Consider the following 20,591-nt stretch of genomic DNA (forward strand, 5'->3'; position numbering starts at 1 on the left):
GAATGGGTGACATGTGTACACCAGCTTATGAGCGGCATCCAGACTCCCAGGAGTGGCTGGTCGCCTGCTGCAGCACATGAAACGTATAGTGGGACTCTGATCATTTCTGGCTTTTATCTATGGAAGTGAAGGAGTGGAAAACAGTGAGGGAGAGGAAGTAAGATAAGTGCTGAAAAGAAGGGGATGTAGAAGTTGGCAGAGAGAGAATGAGAGCGGAGCCAAAGAACAACCTTGGAAAACACACCAAAGAATAGAGACACAAAAATAGATTCACTCTCTAGCTTGCTGCACATACCGCTCTAAATACACGTATATTTCTTGGCCGCCGGATTCTGAGACGATAGTTTGTGCAACAAGGTGGGATTTAGACTTAAGTGCAGGCCGATCAATTGAGTCATAATGGTACCTCAGTGCCAAGGCCATTCTCTGAACTCTGCAGTCGATGCCAGTGCCAGGCAATGGTCCCAAACTCAGACTGTTGCTTACAACTCTGTCTCTCCTCTCTCTCCGTCTCCTCACCTGGCCATTTCAGCAAATGTGGGGTTTTCCATTTAATTGCTTGCTGATTTATTGGAGGAAGAAATACAGTGGAGGAGGTGTGATGTTGCGGGTGGATGACAGTAAACAGATTCAGTGTTGCTCTGTATCTTTCAGGTGCCTTCTGACCCCCCCACCATAAAATATTTATAAGAATCATGTGCTATGACGTAGTATTAATCCTCAGCTGCTGTGTACCTCACACAGAGACCTAGTGCAGATTTTATTATGCAGTTATGCACACTGTCATACTGATTCTACCAAAGACTATACTGAAACGCCTGTTCATAATATGTTAACAGTACAAAACAAACTAAAACAAAGTAATTTAGGATTTTAGGCATCAACTAAAAATTCTGTAGACGCTGTTGTTAATGTGAAAACAAAACATGCCTCAGTTCTGAAGATTTTCTGAAGGGTGGCCTGGATTTTATGCGTGCCCTTCATGTGTCTGACTCACATGCGTAATGTCTGACATTTTAAGATGTCTTCTTCATTATGAGTTTAAGCAGAGAGATTGTTGGGGTGTCATTAGAATTTGCAGTTGGGAGGTATTGAAAAAAGCAGAGATGCTGATCTGCACACTGAGGAGAGAAACGAAAAGGCACAAACGCACACACACACATATACACACACACATAGACACACATGCACGGAGGCAAGAATCCTTTGGCGAGCAAGGGTGAGGAGGAACAAACAAGAAGCAGGAAGAAAGTGAGCTGGGCAAAGGAGGACAGACAAATGCAAAAGGCTGTGCCATATGAATGCATACCGCAGTGTTAATTTAAGTTTGTACATTGTGCCTCACTGTGTGTAATAAAGTGCATTTGTGTGTGGGCACACACCAGCTCTATCTGCCCAGCGACCCAGAGGAAATGGCAAGGAGCACCATGCCGTATTGGTTTTAGAGCTGAAAGCAGACAAATATATAGAAGCAGAACATTACACATCCTAACTGAATGATAATACTGTGCATATCGGCAGAAATCTGAAACGCTTCACGTAAGATTCCACTGGGCTTTGTGCTTTTGCCCGTTTCATTTTCAATATCTTTCCGCCTTAGGGAGATGCACTTTGTTTTACACTGATATGCTTTTTGTCTGCTTGGTCTTTGTCTGGGCAGAGAAAATCAGCATACTGAGATGCTGGTGTGATGCTTGTGTGGTCTACAATCTTATTGTGTTGTTTTTTTGTGTGTTCACATTTATTGGAGTTCACCCAGAGACCACGTTCATGTATCCGGTAGCTCTACTTTTCAGTTTTCTTTGAATTTTGTATTCTATTTAAATAGTTTTAAATTCCAAATAAACCACTAAAATCCAATACTGAAAACCAATCTTGCCTAAGTAAAAAGAGTCTCATGAAATTGAACATATTCCACAAAAAAAAAAACAGAAAAAATAATTTTTTTGTTAGATTCTGTTCAAGGTCCTTGTATTATCTATTTGCTGAAGAAACAGTACACAAAGCTCCTGCTAAATATGTAATTTGCAAGGATTATTTCTGAAAAGAATCACAAAGAAACAAAAACAAGACAAATAATATACTGTTTTTATGTAACTGATCACGAGGATCTGTCCATACATTATTTGGCTTGCAGTGATGTATGTGCAAGCTATTCATGTAGCTAATCAAATAAACATGCACATGTAATATAAATGTATATTTTATAAATATATTTTAAACCCATAAGACCCATTCAGATCTTACACAGTTAAAAAATGCATATTTATTTGTAATATTGATTGCACAGGGACAAAATGTTTATGATCTGACAGCAGTAAATATCTAGCATTTAAAATAAAGCCGCAATTGGCCCAATACAGCCAACATAACACAAACAGTCAAACCTAAACAACTATCATTGCCTCTCGCCGTGTAGTGTTGGGCAGCATCTTCAGTCTTGGGGTAGTGTCAGAGGAAAGGCCTTGGGATCATAAAAAATTTAATGTGCAGTTCATAATGTGAGTCTATGCTCATTTAATTTTTATGTTAATTTCATCCTGCTTATTTTGATTGTGTTACTTTATGTGTTAGTGAAATGTGCTCAGCAGCAAGAACGCTCAGCTGTTGTTAGTTGCTGAGAATTCCTTCGTCCAAACCACCATGTTTAATGGATCGCCATCATCTTTTTGGTGGCTGGCGAGGCAAACATCAGCCTGTCAGTCAGTCGGATGGCTAAACTATCCCGTCAATAATCTGAAGCAGACTTCAACAGATACAAATCTCCTTCTTGTTTCTCATTCATTTTTAAAAGACATTATTTAATATTACAGAAAATTTCACAAAGCCTGCCTATGAACACTGGTACATACAAAGCAAGAGACACTGAAGCTATCAAATAATGGTATGGCGCCTGTTTTTTGCAGTTCTGCCGAGCCGCGACTTCCTGTGCTGCCCTGACAAATGATATAATCTGTGAGTGACAAACAGCACGGTGTCACGGTAAACCCTTCCTGCGGGAAGTGTCTTAGCCTTTTATTTCTGATGCACAGCAAACATCTTTCCTGATGAGGTCAGAGACTGTATGCGGTATAATACATGCAAGTATAATTTTGCAAGTTCACGGGTGCATGTTCGTGATTGTGCACGCGTGCGTGTAGAGCACGGGCAGATGATGCTGTTCGGATGCAGGGCACACAGGATGTATTTGTGGCAGAGGTAGGATCGTCTCATTGCATGACATTGCGTGTCAGTCCTGTGTGTGTTTTCTGCAAGGAGTGACACAACCCAGGCCTCAAGACCTTGCAGGCGCCTGGTGAGGGAGGATGTGGAAGTGATGATACAGAGGCAGCGATTATTTTAGAAAGAGTGAGGCTTGATGTTCTTAGATAAACTTGAGGATGTCGTTACACTGTTTGCTAAAGTGTGCATGTCCTTCCTGCCAAACACAACAAGCTGATGATGACCAGCTGAGCCCCACGCACACGTCATCTTGCTTTAACATAATGTCACCAGAGACTTTGGCCTTTTACTGCAGTGTGTATGTTTGCTGATTCACACACTTATTCACAAATAGATACAAATAGATCTAGATATACAGTATATATAAGGTACATTTATTACACAGTTAAAAGGCTACAATCTGTGATCTGTGTGAGACACAATAAAGGTGACAGTATTGCTGTTACTGATGGCATATTTCACTGAGTCCCAGTGGGCTGCATCTGGAGACCACACACACACACACACATAAACACACATTCATACATATACACATGCACAACTGTGCTCTCTTAATGAGTGTTTCAGAGAACAAAGCTGATAAAAATGCATGCCATAACCCAGCCTTTAAAAAGGAATGTGAAATAGTCTTGCATGCAATCGTACAATCATGCAGTGTGCCTGATCCCTCCACACAGCGCACACAACTTGGATACTGTACTAGAAAAAAAACAACAACCCAAAGACACACACATACATATACATAGACAGGAGTATAGATACTGTGATACAAATATAAAGTGAAAACACACAAACAATATCTGTTTGTGTGTATCTGCCCTCTTCTCTCTAACCCATGCTGCTGCTGCCTTCAATGATAATTCAATAATAATAACTCATTCACATGATCTTTTGCTCGCTTTCACTGCCCAGCTACTTTCTCACTCTTGCCAAAGCAACCTCCTGTTTTCATGAGATTCATGCCCTTTGCTGTTTGCTTCTTTCCCACTAGGGGGCAGTGGTACTACATAGATGGCTGCAGGTGTGGAGGGAGTCCTATCTACTCGGGAAGTTTCTCAGCATGTTAGCGGACTGAGCTGCATATCAATGAGTTATGATGAATAATGAAGGTTCGAGGAGGGAGAGAACATTTTGTTATTAATGTGAATGTGTTGTCTTTCATTTAGATTGCAGAGTTTGTCCCTTTGTAAAGAGAGGTGTGTTGACACACTCTTATGGCGGGATGGTAATTTACTCAGTGTGTGGGTATGAGAGTGTGCAGACAGCAACATGCATCAGTAGCTGTCACTCAGCTGTAATTAGAAGGGCCTCTCTTGCTGTCCTTAGATAGGCTTTGAATTTACTTAGCAAACACTGTGTAAATGTGCTCTGTGTGTGTGTGTGTGTAGAGAGAGGGAGAGAGAAAAAGGCTGTGTTCATGGCTTGTTTGATCATCTGATTTGTTGCAAGAAAATGTTTTAGACTGCTTTTTTTTTGGCATGTTTCTGTTAAACAGACCTATTTTCTACCCAGTTTAATTTTTAGTGTGTTACACACGCACGTTTTGAGTTTTTTGATTAGTGTATTTACGCACATGACAGAGTGTGAGGGTTTGTGAGGGAGAAGGGGAGAGACGTGTGATGTCTAGAGTGGGGATCACATTCAGCCTGGGGGTAGGTGAACCTATTGTAAACAATGGATCTGACAGAATCTGGGCCTTCACATCTCCGCCCCCTGTGCGTGCGGGTGTATGCTTGTTTGTGTGTGTAGACCTTCATGCAAGGCCATCCGAGGCCACCGAGGAACTCCAGGGCAGCCTGGCCTCTCTGACTGAGCATGTCTTTGTACCTCCTTTCTCCAGAGCCTTCTTCTGTTTGAGGTGAGGAAAAGGTGGAAGCAGGAGGAAGAAGAAAAGGAGGAGGTCATTTGAGGTGGTGCGCGTGAATGCAGCCATGGCCTGTAGCCGCTGTTCATAAAGAAGCCACACAGTGGAAGCGAGACCAAAGGAGACAGATGACCAACAGGTGAGATGGTGTCCCGCATCACCTACTGGCAAGTGAAACACATCTGGTGCTGCAACTAATTACTGTTCTGTGGTTTTTGTTAACTAAGTCATTGTTTTAACAATAAAACAGAGTAATTATATGACTTGACAAGTTCCTACAATTCAAGGTAACATGGTGAGACGCTTTCATTTTTTTCCCTTAAATTAACTGATAAATAATTAATCAGTAGATTAGATAAATGAATAACTTTATTTTTTTCCAGCAAATCCAAAGTTCACTCAGTGTAGCAGCTCAGATGTGAAAACCTGCCTAAGTTAAAAGCTTTAGATTTGGGTTGTTTACCACAAAAAAACAAACAAACAAACAAGAAATTGAAACAATTCACCTTTGGCCTTTTTGGACATGTTTAACAGTATTAACCAGCTAATCAAGAAGCAACAGCAGAAAAAAAGTCCAATCATTAACATAGTGATTAGTTTCAGCCTCTTACCATGTATTACTGTTTCTGGGTTACACATGTTTCTCTGCTCTAACTCTTGTAAAATCAGCCCTTTTGTAATTTGCAGCTCCAAGAAGAAAATTTGAAAACTTTATACTAACAGGATGCTTTTAGCACACAGGTCCCGCAGTTCCTATATCTAAGTCTTCCTGTAGTATGTAGGAAGGACATTTTTTGCAGGCCTAGTCTGTTCTCAAGCTTCTCATTGCTTCCTTTGACCTTTGACAGTTACCTCTCACATTGTTTCTGCTTCTTGGAAAAAACAATATTTTTTGTGTGCTCTGCTGTTGCCTCCTGTTTTTTTTTTCTCTTCTTGTTTTGGGTACAGGTTGTGACCCCTCACGATGACCTTTTCCTCCTCTTCTCTTCCATTTGTGCCTCTTTTTGCTCCATTCCCTCTCTCTCTCTCTCTCTCAGGATGAAACTGAGGGGGAGGTCAGCTTGGCCTTGGCAGGTGGCCTTCCTTGTTGCCTTGGTGATGCTCTACGTTGACCCAGTGTCTGCTGGCAACCGTAACCATCGGGGACCGACAGGTACACCAGGTCTCGATCCAAGCTCCCCTTCCAACACCAAGAGAGGTTAATTACACTGTCACTTCAGAGGTGTAACACATGTTCCCTGAGCCTGTCGCTGACTGAGCCATCCACGTCCTGGAGGAGGGGGACGAGCAGGCACAATTTGCTCCGTTTCCCAGCATGACAGAATGTAATCTAGACAAGACCTCGTTTTAGTCTTGGATGCAAATACGTCTCTATTTGAGTGATCCAGCCTGTACAGATACAAATGGCACTTAAGCTGTCAGGGGCTGTCAACACAAATAGATCAGTGTGGGTGAGATCTGATCTATTCATGTTGACAGCCCCTGACGGGGCCAACGCTGTGGTTCTCAAGAGGCCTGTTAGTGGTTTAGTGTTCGCAGTGCCATAAAACAGGGTGTATGCCTCACGCTGAAGAGACCCGTCGGCTCATGACTTCTAATCCTCAGGCTTATAATTGTCAATGCTCACATTAATATGCACAACTCTGCAGCCCCCGCTTAACTAGAAGAAGAAGATAGAGACCATGGCAAGCGCTGACTTAATTCAGGCCTGCGAGCTACATCTCTACTCTAGCTTTAATTTCCATAAGTCATGGAGACAAGCCACCCTAAGCAAAAAAAAATAAAAATGACCAACACAGTCTTATTAAAATTTCATTGAGGCTGACAACGGGGACAGTTGTACTGAGTCACAGCATCTTGTGCTACAACTTGTTGGCGGCAACCTCCCCTGTCACCTCTTCCTAGCTCTTAATTATGACAATTTCTTTAATTATCTCAGTTTCTTCACTATTGCTGCTCGCGATTTGCAAGGTGACCTTTATATGCCACAGAAAATGCTACCAGCATCCAGTCTGTTCACTGGCTGATGGCATTAGTTTCCTTTAGACAGAGAGGAGGCTGCCTGCTTATGGCAGGGACACTACTAATTGCAGGCCTTGTGTGTTGTGAAGGTCAGCATCGGTGCCTGCCCTCTTCTTAGTTTCTTTCTCGCGGTAAAACAAGATGTCTTCCTCTGAAACTGACTCGTGCTTTTTATTTGAGGGTTTCCTCTAATTGCTGGAAGTTTAGGACTTTTCAGTGATGAATACAACATGACACTCATAATGCCGAGGCTGAGGAATAATTGGCTGTGTGTTATGAGGGCTGTAAAGATTTTCCAGAGGCAGTTTTACTGCTGTTTTGTTTTCCTGATCATTCAGACATTTGCTTGTTCCTTGCGGTTGTACCATTTGCTTCCACATGGTGGCTCTATAGGTCAAAAAATAGCCAGTGTTGGCTCTCGGGCAATCGGTATTTTTTCAATCAAGCAGACATAACACGACTAAGAGTTTTTAGAGGAAAGGAAGAACATAATCTCTGTAGCTCAGGTTAACAGCACAACGTGCAGATGATTCATTTGGCGCGGTTAGTAGCCGTCTTCTTTGCACACCTGCAAGACACACTCAGCACATGAGAAAGATCATCTAGCATAAGTCTTGCCTTCACAGCTCATTTCTCAGTTTGCCCCCTCATGAGCAGAACAAAGCTGTGTAGCAACACATACTTGAACACAGCTCCATTTTTTAATGCTATTCCTTTGGACACACACCATTTTTTCTTTTTCTTTCTTTTTTTAAAAAGGCAAATAGAGAAATTCATAAGCTGCATTACAGGAGCAGTAAATGTGATCCAAGACATACCAGTGTCATGTACTGTTGAAACATCAGCCTTTCTCAATGGTAAAGTCATTGTCTGCGCTCATACAGCAGTGCTTCGCAAAAATATCTGAAATTCTCTTTTCTTTTCTCGGTTGAATGCTTGAAATTAGATTATTTGAGATTAAATTCAATCACTGCCTTGCAGAACTGATATATTTCCATACACTCTTATCACAGCTTGTTATAGCACACTTAATCTGGGAACCCATCAGCTATTGCCTGATATGCAGATATCTGTTTACAGAGATTAGAGGGTGGTTGGCAAACCACACATTTTGTTCTTGTGGAACAGTTACTAATCTGGCAACCCATCATAAATAAATTTATAGCATGTTGATGGCTCTTCTTTGCCCACCCTGTTCATGCCAGGAGCCTCCTTTTAGCTTTAAACGGTCTCTGTTAGACTTAAACAAACATTACGCCACATCTGCATGTCCATCTCTTTGAGAATACTGCCTGTTTTTGCCTCCCCTTTAGGCTGTTTCTAAGATGACTCCTCAAAAAACATACCAGGCAAGGTCAAGGGAGTAGGATTTATTGGGGATACTTTTGTTCCACAGAAGCACCTGTTGTGATATTTAACATAAATCTGTGTTGGGCCTGGTGTGGACTTGTGAGACATTGATCCTGTCAGGATTGATGGGTGGTGCAGGCCTGGAGTAGAGAGGAGATGGAGCAAAGAAGGTTAAAGAGTGGGCTCAAAAAGCAGAAAATAGGAAGATATGGAAATTTAAAAAAATATAATTTTTGAGTATATTTTGTAAAGGAGAAGTTATGAGACCTGGTCTTGTGAGCTTGCTCTGTTGAAACTTAAAACTTGACCTGTGTGCTCTACCAGAGATAGTCAGTATGTCTTTGCTAAACTGGCATTGCTGCCTCTGACAGATTTGCTAGATACCTGGCCTTTTATAGCAATGTGCATGCTTGTCAGGTATTGACAAGGGATAGACACAGTTTTTTTTTTTTGATAAATTGTACAGTGCTGCTGCTTGCCGATGTCTGTCAGAATACATCAATCGCCTCGCTAACCCATCAGTTCAAGGGAGCTCCGTTTGTCGGCCGCCCGGCTCTCTCCCTTTCGCAGGAATAGAAGCGTTTAGCCTTGCCAAGTCTTTTCATCTCAGGCTCTATTTAACCAAGATGGCCATAACAGAATGATTTAAAGGCAACACTATGACATTAGATACACTGTTTTTGTATGTATATAGCTGGAAGCTGGCTGCTCACCACATGAATTTTAAGCAGATAAAGGGTGAGAAGCAGAGGCTGAATGGGAAGGTAAAGGGCTCAACTCTGAGGGCTCACAGTTGAGCTTCAGTTGTTAATACTCTTACTGATACTGTTCTGATGATCAGACTCCTTTTTTTGGTTCAACTTTATTTTGTTTCTTCTCAAATTATCCTCTGAAAATGTTCCTTTTAGTGGTAAAACTCAAAGCATGCAAATGCAAGCTAACAAGTTGGGCAACACAGGACAGCACCAAAAGAATTTGATGATAATGAAGGCAGAGAAACACATTTGTGCACATATCCACATGCCACCGGTGATATGGAACAATAGGTGAGGAACAAAGGGAACAGAAATGAAGTGATGAAGCTCTAAAAGCATGATAAGTTTTTTTTTGTGCAGTTAGTTTCACAGCAGCAGGCTCGACTGTAGGGTGCAGGTGAACTACATGATTTCCTACACAACTGTTGTACTGTCGCTTTGAGTCCTGTGAAACAGACTTGGTTTTTATATATGAAAGAAGAATCAAACAATTAAAGTTTCATTATTTTACTTTACTTTTTACATCAGGATGCACTATATTTGGTTTCACTGAATAGCTCGCACTACGAGTGGCTGTCAGATTCAGCCTTGTGAAAACAGGCTTTACGGGAGACTTTTTGTTGAACTCTAACCTATGGAAGCCCGTTTCCGCCACTAAATAAAAACAAAAAAGCTAGTATCCATAACTCTAAATTTCGAGTTATTTTCTCGAAATTTCGAGTTAGCTCTGCCAATCAAAAATATACGTGAATGAGGTCGCTTTCTTGTTACCCGGAAGCATATGGCGCAGAGGAACGCGCACTCAAAAATGGATCCCAACAAATTGGCGCTTTCGCGAGTACGTTTGCTGATAGTAACACCATGTGATTCAGCTAATAACACAGGGATTTCATCATTTGTGTAGCCAGGCTGAAAACACTCAGCAACCTGTGCATTCACGACTGGATGTAATACCGGTAGCTTAGCTGTAGCATTTGTAGCTGAGGGCTTCAGCTTCCGGGTAACAAGGAAATGACGTCATTCACGTAGATTACTGATTGGCAGCGCTAACTCGAAATTTCGAGTTACTTTTCTCAAAATTTTGAGAAAATAACTCGAAATTTTGAGTTATGGATCTTTTTTTTTTTTTTTAGTGGCGGAAACGGACTTCCATACTAACCAGATTAAATATTGTAATAAGATTTTGGTGACACGTTGGAAGCATTGTGTGGATGAAACTGTACATGAAATGACCAAATGTGAGCTACATTTTAAATAAAATTTAAATATGGCATTAGGTCTCGCCCCTAATGGGAAGCCAAATTGCCACCTATGCCCTAAAATATGCAATTCTTTAAAAGCTATTTCACTTTTAATAGTATCATAAGCAGACAACATAAATGTATATGGGAACTGTATCATATATCACATTAGGGTCATTTTTTTCATGGTATTGTGCTGCATTCTCCAGAGTGAGAAAACTACAGTGGCCCTATGAGGCCAAATGGACTGCAATTTAAGAAAACACCAGCAATAAGAAAAACACTGCAAAAAAACACAATACACAACGGAAATAGGAAAAACAAGAACAGAAATAGGAAAAACGAAAACAGAATTAGGAAAAACAGATTTCCAAAAGCACAAGGGAAGTGTTTCTGGGGAGACAATAACCCAACGGACCAGTTGCAGGAACCAAAATATGCCAGGTAAGTGTGTTTTAATCTCATGATTCATGTAATACTGATGGCGGATTTTCAGGCTAATAGTTAGGCTAACACACTTCCCTCTCATCCTTTCTTTCCTGACAAAACCGATAGATCCTCCACTTCTTTTAAGTGTCTCCCAGCGCAATTCCTAGCATATTTTGGTTCCTGCAACTGGTCCGTCGGGTTATAGTCTCCGCAGAAACACTTCCCTTGTGCTTTTGGAAATCAGTTTTTTCCTATTTCCGTTTTCGTTTTTCCTATTTCCGTTTTCGTTTTTCCTATTTCCGTTGTGTTTTGAGCACTTTTGCAGCTTTTTTCTTATTGCTGGTGTTTTCTTAAGTTGCAGTCCGTCTGGCCTCTCAGAGCCACCGTAGCGAAAACAAAACTACTGCAGAAGTACTAAAAAATGCAGTTCCTAAACTGGCCACTTGAGGTCTGCTCCGAGAGCATGTCAATCCCCATAGAGTACCATGTTAAAGGGCTCAAATTGATAGCGTTCAGAAGCAGAAAACTAAACACTGGTTTTGAGCATACTCACTGTGCTCAGATGACTCAAATGCAGATTTCGACTGACAGGTGTGCCAACACAAGCCTGTTTAGGCTTCACTAATCCCACTTACTATTCTGATCCTCTTCATCATGTTTCGTACCATCTGGGGCATTTTGGAAGTATCTGCCAAACCATCCAAAAAATTTGTGCTTCAGTCTTGGTGCGTCAAATTCTAGTATTTTATTAGTTTGTTACTTAACGCTAATTAAGATAACTAAAGATAACTAAAATGCTAATTAGCAGATACATGAATCTGTGCAGTTTGATAACTTCTCACTTCACCCTCTGATCTAAATATGGTTAACACAAAATCAGTGTTGATTTTGACAGCAAATTTTCATCTATAGTTTTAGTCATTATTGAGGCAAATCCTAAATATCATGCAATACAGTGGAGTAAATCTGAAGTATGCTATACATATTTTCCTTGACATCAAATGTTAAATCTGTCCATGTGTCTACTCTTCTTTCGTCCCAATCGCTGACATTTTGTCACGTTTCTATGAGAAACAGGGAGCATTGGAACTCCCACTGTGGAGATCAAAGTGTGCGCATCTAATCTTATTGCACAAGGAGATTAATTCTGACTGACTCACTTCCAAACTTGTCCCGCCTTTTTACACAACTTAATTAGTTCTGATTGGATATTGTCTAGTAGTTTAGTTATTAGTTTTTTGCTTCGGTATCGTCTTGTTTTCGTCAGGAAAAGAGGTCATTGATGAAAACTATGGAGAAAATTATTAGTCAACAAAATTAACACTGCATTTTGAAGCTAACATGTTAACCATATTAACATTGTACCTTCAAAATGCAAAGTCTAGAATTTTGGCGGTTGACATCATTTATACACAGTCAGTATTTGCCAGCAGTGAAGTAGCCCAAACGGACTATTTTGCAGCTTTCTAATATGTTGTATTATTTAATTTTGTTTACTTTGTTACTGTTATTACTGTCTTGGAGCAACTATGATCACGTAATATCTTGTGGGATTGATAAAGTATTCTGATTCTGATTAAAGCACCAGCACCTGCCTCACCTTTCAGACCCAGAGACTGTGTGTGCATATGCTCATAAACTCACTGTCACTAGGGTTGCAAGCCTGTTGTTTTCTGGTTGAACTGGGCTTCTTTTGACACGTTCCTGCAGTCCGCTGGTTGGATTAGACCCATTGTGCATGAAAATTGCATTCGTGTCTATAAAAAGCAAATGTTTTATTTTACCCAAATCCCACCAAACTGAATCCAAATCAACACGTTAAACCACACTATCACACTTACTGTGCACACACATGCACATAAACACTCCAAGTGAAATGCTCTGTCCTCATTTAGTTATATTACTCCCCACAAAGACTATATAGGAACACTGTATGATTAACATTACACTATGAGAGAGTGAGAATGAGAGTGTTTGCAATGATACCAAATAAAAGCTTTACTTTCTTGTTTCTGGGCAACAAGAGTGGGCGATGTTGAGTTGATTCCTCCAGCACAGTTGTGATGGATTTATATAGCACTTTTCTAGTCCTATTGACCACTCAGAGCACCAAAAGGACGCATCCTTTTAAAAAAGATTTTTTTGATAGAACCTTTTCCTACGACCCCCACTTATTGATTCATTAGAGGTGCTAAAGTTCAGTGTCGTGACCTAGAGCACTTCACATACAGACTGCAGGAGCCAGGGATTGAACTGCTTTCTGATTAGTGGATTGTACTACTTGCCTGCTGTATGGCTCCCAAACCTTTTACTGACTGAAGCATTTTTATGCTGAATGGTAGAACCACAGCCAGATCTAACTGCCGGCTACCATACATGCTTACAAACTTATCAGTGAATCAGCTCATCTTGTATAATATTTTCCAGAATTCAAAAATTCAAATTCAAATTCAAATTCAAATTTTATTTGTCACGTACACAGTCATACACAGTACGATATGTAGTGAAATGCTTGGACAACTGCTCGTGACCTAAAGAAAACAAAAAAGGAAAAGGCTATGAATAAGATAGGAAATAAATATGAAAAATTAAAAAGGGTAAATTTAACTAGGAAGGAATAAAATATAAATTAAGGTTAAAAATGAAATAACTGTACAACACAAATTAGAATGAAGGGTAAATTTAACTGGGATGAATAAGATAAAGATAAATATATAAATTAAAGTTGAAAATAAAATAACTGTACAACAAAATACACAATACACAATATAGAACTATATAAGAATGTATGAAGAAATCTAAATATAAATAAATATATACACAATAACAGCAGCTGTACAAGTATTAACCGGAAATGAAGAATATAGTGACCAGTGTTGTGCAAAACCAAAGTCCAGAAAGTCCAGTGTGTGTGTAAGAACCATATGTGTGGGTCAGTACTGTGTGGTGGTGTGATTGAAATTAGTTTATTATATTTAAAGGCTATTTTACACCTAAACACTGGACAGTTTTTGCTCCTACTGAAGCAAATCCCTTCACCATTATATAAAAACTGTATTTTATTTTTTTATTTTTATCTTTTTATTGTTACATTTTAGCCACATAATGTTTCACATCAACAAACCACAGGCAGTCTAAGCAAAAATATGTTTCGGTATGCAGTGTGTTGTGTTGCTCCTCGATGAACGCGACAGTGGCAACATCTAAAATACTCTGAAGTTGTTTAGAGTGTCCTTTAAACTGTCTATGAAAGAAAGCCTCTTAAAGCATTTACTTGAAGAGCACCTTGGTCTCTTTTTCTTCTTCTTCTTCATTAAGCTGCATATGTATACTTTAAGAAAACCCAGCAGAGGCTTTCTGTCTCCTGTCTTCCTTAAATAATGGAAATCACATTAAGAGAAGGATGTGGGCTGTTCTCATACCTTACATCAGCCTGAATTTGCCTCATTTGCATCCATTTATACTTCGTTGAGATTTTAATTAGGGTACGTGCCACGGACAGACAAAAAGAATGTGCATAAATGAAGCTGGGAAGGGTTTATCATCCACTGCTCAAACATACCCTCAAAGCTTTAAAGTTTTCAAACGTAAACATCTTCTGCCCAGTCCTGATATAGGCAATAAAGAGAGAAGGCCAGTGTACCTCCTGACCTCATTATGCCAGCGGAAGGCGAGCTGCTCTTTGTTCTCTCTGCTGCCTGTGACACTGCTTTCCCTCCTCCTGCTTGACTCTCTTCCTCTCTTTCCTCTCTCGTGCTAACAAGCTGCCTTTTTCCTGAGATAAGGCCAGCAGATTGAGCAGTCTTACTCAGTTCCAGTTCTGCAACAGCAGCAGAATAATTTCTTATTTATTTTGTACAGGCTATAAAATTGTGCTTGAATTAGATTTTCTTATTTTTACGCTGTTACTTTGAGCTTCAGTTGTGATTATTGCTGTTGTAACTATGACTTAATGTGTAGTTCTTGTCCATTTGACTTGTGCTGAGTTTGATCTTTTCTTGATTTTTATCATTACACAGAGCCTATATATATGTTTGCGTGTGTCAGTGAGTGCATGTGCAGTGTGCACGGGTGTAATCCGGCAGCTGCTCCAGCCTCAGGAGAGCCCGAGACAGAGGAGTGAGGGAAATGAAAGTGGAGGGATGATAGCGGAGGGGCGCCCTCGGAGAGCCAGGGATCATTGATGGGGCTCTCTGGAGAAGAGAACAAACAAACTTTAAATCAGAAAGGATGAGAGGGGCCATGGCCTGCAGAAATGGAACCCTCTGCTGAGTGTGTGCGCTGTATGAGTGTGTGTGCTTGTGCACACTTTTGTGTCTGCCTGCAAAGCCCATTCAGCTTACCATGAAAAGTTTTGGAGTCTGGGTATAGTCACGTACATAAATGAAATCTGGGCTTATGGTACAGTATAACCAAGGTTTTTCCAGGGCTGTAAAGAGGCTTATAGGTAGTTATGTCGCCAGCAGGGTTTGCTGTGCTCTGGAAACGGTGCCAGAGACTCTCAAGAGTGCACAACAAGCTTTGAGAGGGAAGATAAGGCAGCTGGAATCCATTCAGAAGCCATAAGCAAAGCTTAGATTCACTAAACATTGTACCCAACAGTTTTGGTTGGCGCATTTTCCTTTAGGTAGGCACAAAAACCTTTCTGCTAAGGGATTCATGGGTTTATTCATGTGCTGAGGGGAATGTAACATTAACACAGACAGTGCGCATTACACACTTCTATGCATTACTATGTAACATAATTTACAAGTCATCCTTGCTGCCTTGTACATGTGACAGATCAAGTTAAAGTATAAATGGTTGCTCTCGTGAGCTTACTCCTAAAATGAAGATACAGTCACCTTTTAGTCCCTGAAGACTCTGAAAAGAAATCATGTGTGAGGGGGCAAGATGTTCAGAAGGAATTCAACAAAAAATACTGAAACACTCACACACATAGTACCACATTTTGCCACTGTGCAGAAAGCTTTGGGTTTGCGCTACAACCCCTCAGGTTCGTTTGCTGTCCGGAGAGTCTTATAATTAACCAGACCAATGCCTGCTGGGAAGTGAGAAGCTAATAAGAGACATTAGAGGTGGCTGGTTTGTTGGAGGTGTCAGGTAAAAACAATTATCCTCACATATATCATGACTTTAAGAAGCACACACAAATGCAAGGAACCAAACACACAGACAGACGTGCATGGAGATGGAATGATAAAAACAAAAATGCGGATGCAAACGTGACAGCGATTTCCTCTAACTAAATAAAGTGCACACGTCTCTGCTTAGATCAAGTGCTTTGTCTGAAAGGAGTCAAAAAGAAATGATTATTTTTTCATATGCTGTTTGCTTTTTTTAATTTCCCTCCATGCACACCATCACGAGAACAAGAGTCGCCTCTGTGACAGAGTTAATGAGGGCGCTGGGCTGAGAATAAAAGCAAAATATCACTAAAAAGTGTTTACTTATGAATCAAAGACTGAGACCGGAATAAATCGAGGAGTTTAAACAAAAGTAAATTATTCAGCAGATCTGTTTAATCCTCAGAAAAGCTGGCTTGTTATTTGCGGCGCAAATGTGTTTGAATTTCGACTCGATTATTTTCAACAACAAATGCCAAAACACCAACAAAATCTCCCTTACAGTCGATGAATTTCAAGCAAATAATCCCCCCACCCTTTTTTCCCCTCCTTCTCTCTCTCTCTTTCTCTCTCTCTCTCTCTCTCTCACAGCATCATACCAAGTGAAGCAGGGGACATGTGAGGTGGTGGCGGTGCATCGCTGCTGTAATAAGAATAAGATTGAGGAGCGCTCTCAAACCGTCAAGTGTTCCTGTTTCCCGGGGCAGGTCGCTGGCACGACCAGAGCCAGACCCTCCTGTGTGGAAGGTAAAACTATGTGTGAGTGTTAGTGTGAGTGTGTATATCAGGCCAAGCGTCTCTTCCAGTGGTTCCTCATTTATACCAAACAAATCCCGATGTGAGAATCTCTTGAAATGAAGTAGAATTAGTGATTCTAGTGGAGCTGATCACCGACCAACAGCCTGAGTGGATGTTTGGGCTGAAAATCAGCCCCGTCTTCTAACAGCGCACAGGCCTGAATTTGTTGGGCATCGTTGCTTTGTGAAACACATAAACAAGTAGGGTGTGCTTTCGGTTTCTGTGTTTTGTGCATCATATTGCAGACATCTCCCCCACAACACTGCAGCAGAGTCTCTCCATTTCTGCCAGATCTTTTTGGTATCTGTTGGAAACCTTTGCGAGCGTGACTGGAATTCCAAATGAAGATTTTGCAGGTTTGGACAGTGCTTCGCTGCACAACATGTTTTTGTAATAATTGACACGCTGCTGAATCCGGCGGGGTCACGAAGGCTAAAAATGGTTTTAATTATCTTGCATCATTAAAGTTTCTACATGAAACTTCTCACCTAAAACAAATCATTACTAGATTCATTTTGGAGATATTAGAAACGTAAATAGATGAGTTTAAATTTGCTGCCAGGTTGGATTCTGTCTGAAAATGACTTTTTTTTAATGGCACACTGCTGCTGGATTGAAAATGTATTTTCAGTTTATTTCCCTATAATAGAAGGAGTGAGATTGAGAGTGAATTCACACCACTGTCTTTACTTAAATTAAGATAGGATGTTTACTGGAAAATGAATGTAAAGCACCTTTAAGTGGGTCTTGAGTAATAGGATTTTTAATGTGTTAAAGTAAACCTGGATATATCTCGGTCCTCTTTCACCAGCGGTTTGGGGTTCATTGCATCCCAAGGAGATAACATGAAAAGTTAAAGCCACTAATGCCGGTAATGTTTCTCCTTGCCTTGCTAATTCCCCCATGCCATATGAAAGGAGAATCAAAAATATGACATCAGATTGGATGATTAAGCTGCGGTTTTAAAGGAATGCTGGTATATGGGACAGCTTAACGTTTCATATCCAGTCAGGCCGCGCGAGTATTTGACAGATGGTGATAGAGAAAGTATTTTTTTTTTGCATGTTTTTATGGGTTCAGACAGAACATTTGGGTGATTAGCGAGAGGAACGTTTTTATAAACAAATAAAAGCATGACATCAAACCCTTATGTTGGTTATGATTTTCAAGTCAACAGTTAAATAAAAATGTTGGATTCTGAAAAACGACAACAACAAAAATATCATCAAGCTAATTAATCATCCACAGACTTTCGCTCAGATACACAAATGTGTCTGTTTATACATGCTGAGTGTGCGGCTAGTAGCGAAGATGGACAGACAAAAGCTGAGGGTCGTTTTCATAGACCTCTGTTGCACCCGTTTGTCCGCATCGAGAGCTGCTGCCCAGCAAGAAACAAGCAGTGTCACTGACCCCTATCATCCGCAGACGCTCCACTGAGATCAGACACACACACACTGTGTCAGCCAACCTCATCCAATCGCACTGTATTAGCCCCCTACCAGAAGAAAATACACAGTTGTTTAATATGTGAGCGGAGACACTACCTCTCCAAAGCATGAGGGTAATTCATACTGTTAACGTCACCTCGGGAAGGGGACTGGAAGCTGATTCCGCACTTGCAAACAAATAAGTAATGAATCTACACAAATAGAGTCTTTGATGTGAGATCTGTGGGCAAACTTGAAGTGATGTCTCTTTTTTTTCTGTTTCAGATTTGGAACTAGATCAGATTTCACAGCGTTTGGTTTATTTTCCATGAAAAATAGCGTATTAGCCCCATTATCACTCTAATGCTGTAAATGAATGATATGGTAATTATCAAGAAGGGTAAAAAACGAGCCAAAACAAATCTCATTCACCCCGGCTCGCTGTTTGTTGACGTCTATTGACAGACAGTGCAGCACACAAACAAGAACTACTCACAGTCATTTAGTTTGGCAAATAGCAACTTCTTATTAAAACGCACATTATTTTTGACACGTGGTTCCCAATCCTACAGCTGTGCTATTGCTACATACAATCGGCTTTAATACAACTTCCCATTTTCATTTGAGTCTTCGTTTTATCTGACTTTGCAAATGCCCGCACGCTTTCCACCTTTACTAGTCAGGGCTGTGCACACACTGCCAGTCTGTGCCAACCTCCAGGCACTGAGTTGCTATTGCTGCGCGTGACCAGTAGACGGTGCTTTCCCCATTGAAATAACTTTAGTAACAAGCATACCTGCTGGTTCATTTCAGCACCATTTTCACCCAATAAAAAAGTAGATTTGTTTTTTAACCTCTTTGATGAGTTCCAAGATGGGAACTATTGCTTGATAATGATAAAACCAGGCAACCATAGCAAAGATGACTGGCTTTGTAATGAAAGCCAGGATAAACAAGGAATCACGTGAAACTTTGCTAACCCTTCAGAGCAGGCACTGCACTGATTCCTTGCTTTTATTTGTTTACTTCAAAGACGTGGTCTCGTTTGCTAAAAGGAGGAGTGACACTAATGAGAACCTAATGCACTCTGCGTGTGATTGAGAGTTAGTGATGGATTCTTTTTGATGGTCTTAATCACTTTTTTCGACTTTTTTCGACGCACATGCAATTTTCTATTCAGATCTCACCTCGGAGTCTCACCTCCTCTCACTTCCAAATCCAGTGCTCAGCAGCACTTATCTCATGAGTCAGGCTTGACCTCTGAGTTCACAGTTCCAAAAGATCTCACCTCATCCAGGGTTTTCTTACGCACACAAACACACCTCAGTGCACGCACACATCCACGCGTGCTTCTCTCTCCCCTTTTTTTGGCTGGAGCACTGATGGAAAGAGACAACCCCCTCTCAGCAGGTAGCCTTTGTAGAAAAGCCATAGTGTAAATGGAGTTACATTATTGATGCTGGCTGAAAGAGGAGTTAATGGTGAGAGGTCCCATTACTGGGCTGCTGCACTGCATGGTGGGATACGCTTTTTCAAGTGAACTCTATTCATCACAACAACCCTGAAACCCACTTCTGTATTGGCTTCTTTTCTTTTTCTTCTCTGTTGGAATTAGCGCTGGTGGCGTGTGAGAATAAAGGGTTTGTCCTGCAAAAAGTAAGGTCATTTGGAGAAGTCTAAATCTGCGCGTGAAGAGTTTGCAGAGGTAGAATTGTTAACCGGAAAAAAAATAGAAGTCAAGCAGTGAAGCTCTTTTCGGGCTAACGCTGTAGGAGAAATGCACCCTGTCCACTTCTGAGTGGCTCACATATATTTTATATTTATATATCCTAAAAAACAAACAAAACACAGGTCGATGTCAAGAAAAGAAGTGCAGTAGCAGAGTTATGTTATGGAAATGTTTTCCTTGGTGTCACAGTACGCTAATCTATCTTTGAAGGACAGGAACAAACTGTTGCAAATTGTGAACAGTAACAGCAGCTTAGCCCAGAGCCTCTTTATACCAGACAGCTACAGAGGATGACCAGTTCCATCGTGAATGCTGACGGCCACCCCTTATTTGACGAGGTTAGCAGTCCCTAAATGCAGGACAAAGCTGTAAAGAAACAGCTTTGTCCCATGTTGCTATTCTTTATCTGAATAAGTAATATCGGTTCCATTGATTTTTAATTTGTGATGTATTATGATATTGTTTTTAGCTTCTTGGCCTTTTTTTAAATTGTATTTATTAGTCTGAAGGTTTGCAGTTGGGGTTGTAGTGAAGCCTGGAGCCCTCTCTCTTTTCTCTCTTTTATTTTTCTCACCATGTGTTTGTGAATATTGTCCAGGGTCTGTGTTTGATGTCTGGTAGAAGG

At 40.7% G+C, this 20,591-nt stretch overlaps 1 protein-coding gene across 1 annotated transcript in view; it reads left to right on the forward strand.

The window, feature by feature from the left end:
• The first annotated feature begins 5,145 nt into the window (after positions 1-5,145).
• tafa4b (TAFA chemokine like family member 4b) overlaps positions 5,146-20,591 on the forward strand; it is a 32,633-nt gene continuing 17,187 nt past the window's right edge. The window contains exons 1-3 of the mRNA XM_085354833.1: positions 5,146-5,225; positions 6,124-6,239; positions 16,601-16,756. Coding sequence (XP_085210959.1) covers positions 5,146-5,225; positions 6,124-6,239; positions 16,601-16,756 — 352 coding nt within the window. The remainder of the gene's footprint in view (positions 5,226-6,123; positions 6,240-16,600; positions 16,757-20,591) is intronic.

This window comes from Diplotaxodon limnothrissa, linkage group LG5, assembly GCF_057381915.1.
Source record: "Diplotaxodon limnothrissa isolate DT_005_m linkage group LG5, D_limnothrissa_male_GT1.1, whole genome shotgun sequence".
Classification (NCBI taxonomy): domain Eukaryota; kingdom Metazoa; phylum Chordata; class Actinopteri; order Cichliformes; family Cichlidae; genus Diplotaxodon; species Diplotaxodon limnothrissa.